This window comes from Vigna angularis, chromosome 1, assembly GCF_016808095.1.
Source record: "Vigna angularis cultivar LongXiaoDou No.4 chromosome 1, ASM1680809v1, whole genome shotgun sequence".
NCBI classification, from domain to species: Eukaryota; Viridiplantae; Streptophyta; class Magnoliopsida; order Fabales; family Fabaceae; genus Vigna; species Vigna angularis.
The window spans coordinates 25912930-25917250 of record NC_068970.1 but is presented as its reverse complement, the minus strand read 5'-3'; the positions used below and the strand labels follow the sequence as shown (position 1 = coordinate 25917250).

Here is a 4321-nt window from a genome sequence, read left to right as displayed (position 1 = left end):
TAAACTAAATTATAAAGTATTTATTCTTTATACTTTAGGAAAGTCATGCAAAATATCTTTCCTTACAAGCATTATGTGGAATGTTTTTCATGTACCAGACGAAGTTTCACGATGAACTATAATATAATTTTCAGATATTTTTTTTTGAATGAAGTTTTATGTTACTTTTGATAAAGTATATAGACAAAATACTTTGTTTAGCACGAAACATAATTTTTATAATAGTATAAAGACAAAAAAATATTTAAACCTTATTTTAAATATATTATCTTTAAGATAATTATTATGAATTTTTTTTAAAACAAATTACAATCTAAAAGCTTGGGTCCATGTAGTAGCACCCAAATTTAGAAGATTGGAGTTTAAGTAATCAGATGAGAGATAAATTATTGTTGCAGGTATTTTAATTATTTTGTATTGTGATGCCTTTCTTAAATTTGAGATCCCTTCCTTTGAATTTTGATAAAATTGCATTCTCAGAAAATAAAAATGAGAGAAGTAATTGACAAAAAGAGTGTTGTTTGTTGGTGAAGTGAATCCAGCAAAAAGAATGGGAGAAATGGAAAAGGAAGGTTGTGAGAATGAGGGTGAGTTTGGTATGAAATTGTTTGAAAGGCACTACTAATAATCACTACAGAATCAAAAAGGTACAGACGCTCTCTGACGGATGATTTGCTCATTAGATTGTTTTGTTTAAAAATAGTTAGTTGTAGAGAGGCCCTTAGTCCTTAGTTGTAAGTCAACCACATACAAGTTCATGCCAACTTACAACCTAAGATATTTTCCCATGCCTCAACAAGGACCCGAGCTTCTGGCATTGTCATCTTCACCACACGCGTGCACCCTAATACACACTAATACACACTGCTATACAAGTATTATTCCACAAGCTTCAACAGACACAATGGTAAAACATGCACACAGCTCCCATAAATGCATCACTCCATGAGTAATTGCCTGTGGCGATTGAGGTCGTTCAAATAGTTAGAGCAAGTGTAATCTTCCAGGTCACATGCATCTATCAAGAGTGATCTTGGAGTAGGTGAGTTGTGATTGAGTTCTACTGGCACTTCTTCTCCTTTCAGTAGCTGCACAACCTGATATATATATATATATATATATATATATATATATATATATATATATATATATATATATATATATATATATATATATATTACCGAAGAGACAAGTCTCATTAAGTATCCCCCAAAAATCAATGAGGCATGTCATTCTATAACTTGCAATCAGTGACACGATATGAATGAGGAAGAGTTTTCATTTGTTTACCAGATCCATGTATGGCCGCTTAGAGGACATGTGATGGATGCACAAGGAAGCCGTTTCCATGCAATACTTCATTTCGGCCAGATCATAATTAGCTCCCAATCTGGGGTCTACCAATTCTTGGACCAGCTTTGCATCCAGAAGTGGTTTGGCCTGATCAAAGCACAACTTGGTCAGTCTCTGTCTTTCTAAAGTTATTAGCATATGCAACATATACTTTTGTAATCCGGTCTTCCCTAATTATGAATCTTAGTTGAAAGTAATGCAGAAGATTGGAGAGAAGGTGAAGGAGCCAAGGATTTGAGTAGAGCTAGCTTATCAGGACTTACCCAGATCACAAGACTTTCCCTGCTATTGGAATCAACTGCTCGACGCCCTGTTATAAGCTCGAGTAACAAAACCCCAAATGCAAAAACATCAGTCTTCTCATCAACTATTCCATGCATAAAGTACTCCGGAGCTAAATACCTGTAGCCATTGATCATGCAGCTTCTCAGTAAATGGAGTTGCAATGAGAAGAAAATATGCAAATTAAAACAAAGGCTGCAATGCGTACCCAAATGTGCCTTCTATTGGGAAGACAACATGGTGAGCCCATTTATCTGGGAGCCACTTTGCCAATCCAAAGTCTGATATCTGCAGTTTATCACAAGAAATTTTTTACCTTTCCACAAAACAAAGATCAAGTACACAATAGTACATTGTAGACTGACACAAAGTACCTCAGCTTCATTATTGTCGTTGAGTAATATATTTGAGGCTTTGATGTCTCTGTGAATGATTCTTCTCGGGCAATCGTGGTGGAGATACTGTAATCCTTTTGCAACCGCAACAGCTACTTTAAACCTTACAGTCCATTCCAGACATTGAGGTCCTGAAATATTACGTGTCATTTTTATTAGCCATGTAACCTTAACACTATTCATATAGGGAGTCTGTCTATGCTTGAAAATAGAAGAGATGAAATGAGAAGTGGGAGCTGCACCAAAGAGCAGAGAGGCAAGGCTTCCATGTGGGGCCAATTGTAGAACAAAATAGAGACCTTGGTCGATCCCAAACCCTATCAAGCGTGTTGCATTTGGGTGGTTAATGTGAGCAATGATTCCAAGCTCTGACAAGAAATCACCAACTGTATCCTCGATGTCCTTTTCATTCCTCATTAGCCTTTTAACTGCTACAACTCGACCATCAGGTAAGCATCCTTTGTAGACTTCAGCATGACCACCTTTTCCGATCATGTTCTCTGCATAAACACGAATATAAACATGCGCATACAATATCCAATATCCAAAAACGTGTAAAAATCTGTGAAATAATGATGATATGTAAGCGAAAACGTACCAAGTACTTATTTATATTACATATCTAACGCTCAATTAAACCAAATGTTTTTCAAGCATTTCTTAACCAACTCTATGAAGACGCAGCCGAAAATACCATAAATTAAGTTTGGCATCAAATAACCTTTAAAGTGTGAAGAAAGAAAGTGCATAAATTGAAAAGTGAAAACGAAAAGGGATGTATAATTTGGCGTTGATTCATACCAGGGTTGAAATCGTCGGTTGCAGCGACGAGGTCAGCGTAATTGAAGTTTCTCCAAGAAGGCTTGGTGGCAATGCCGTCAATGTCAATACAAGAATCCAAATCATCGTCGTCATTGGCAGGTCGAATACGGGCCAACTTGTTCCTCAGGCTCCGGCGCGAGATCTCGTAACTCGCCCCAAGCAGAGGAATAGTCGAGAATCTTCTAACGGACTTGAACCTCAACACGTCGATCATCGTCTTCCATTGCTGGTTCTGCGGGTCTCTCAGGCACCGATTTGAGACCACTCCGGGCGATCCAAGCCCATTGTAGTTGCTGCTCCCCGTGCTGTCCGAATCCGTCCCCGAAACGGGAACCCCAAATACATCCCTCGGCGACGCCAATACGTCGTCGTCGCATGCAACCTCTTTCTTCGGGTTCCCCATTATCGACGGTAACTCCAGTTTCCGCGTCCATTTCTTTTCTTTGGTTTCTTTTCCCTTTTTCTCTACTTTCTCCATCTAAATAATAATAACAGCAATAAAACAAAAAAAGAAAACAAACCTCTACCTCGTACGGACAGTTGCACGGTCTTGTTTTCTTCGAGGAAAGGCTTGCAGTTATTTCTATGTTGCTGTTATCGGAATGTAATCGCCATATGGCGTATTTTGTTGAAGAGGAAGTTGACAGGGTGAAGGAATTAAGGTTAGGGTTGTCAAGGAGGCATGGTTGGCTGTGTTAGTTTCCCCCTGGAAGGGTTTACTGGAAAGATTCGAAGTGGATGAAGGTGATCACGCCCTCACCAGAAAAAAAAAGAAAAAGGGTGGAGAATTTCAACGCTGAAAATTCCTTACCTCATTTTTCCTTCTGATGAGGGTGTGGAGTGGTGGATTGGAGCAGCGGGGATAAGAGAGAAGAAGGTGGTGTAATTCAAAATTGGTATATCTTTGAGCGGTGGTTATTCTTGGAAGGAGGAGGAGGAGACCATACCAGCTCATCAGGATGTTTCGAATCTTTACTATATTTATGCACTTATCTTATGTCATTCTACGTTTCTTTTTATGTTTTTGTTTTTCCACACATAACGCACCAAAGCCATGTAACAATATGCACGTAGCCTCATCATCATTTTCACTTACCTTAAGCTTTCATTTTAGGATCTGAAAGTATTCAACTGAAAAAAGAAAAATCTTAAAACTATCGTTATTTTTATCACCTTATTACATAAATTTGTCAAGTTTGGAGACTAAGATAATAATTACTAGTTGGTTTATTTAACATTTATTTTATGAATCTTAATCAACGTGAACATGAGATGATATATTTATATTATAGTAATATCAACATGAAATTTTAATCATACTCAGGAATAGTAAAATATAGCACGAAATATGGTGAAATAGTATCACAAGTTACAGGTAGGAAAATAGAACAAAATCTTAATAACGTTTACCTTTTAAAACGTTATCTAAATAGAAAAGTAATTTATTTATGGAAAACGTTATTTTTTAC

The 4321-nt window shown here is 37.2% G+C and overlaps 1 protein-coding gene across 2 annotated transcripts; it reads right to left on the bottom strand.

The window, feature by feature from the left end:
• Positions 1–524: 524 nt before the first annotated feature.
• On the bottom strand, positions 525–3678 carry LOC108338870 (receptor-like cytosolic serine/threonine-protein kinase RBK1). Of its 2 annotated transcripts, none has more exons than XM_017575922.2 (7): positions 2832–3678; positions 2273–2530; positions 2010–2161; positions 1844–1923; positions 1617–1755; positions 1291–1440; positions 525–1097 (listed from the first exon to the last, which is right to left on the bottom strand). In XM_017575922.2, exons 1-7 carry the CDS (start codon positions 3328–3330, stop codon positions 939–941), a joined length of 1437 nt encoding a protein of 478 aa, XP_017431411.1. In that variant the 5' UTR covers positions 3331–3678; the 3' UTR covers positions 525–938. The 2 variants fall into 2 exon arrangements, with proteins under 2 accessions (XP_017431411.1, XP_017431420.1); XM_017575931.2 differs by having other exon boundaries at positions 525–1088.
• Between the last annotated feature and the right edge of the window lie 643 nt (positions 3679–4321).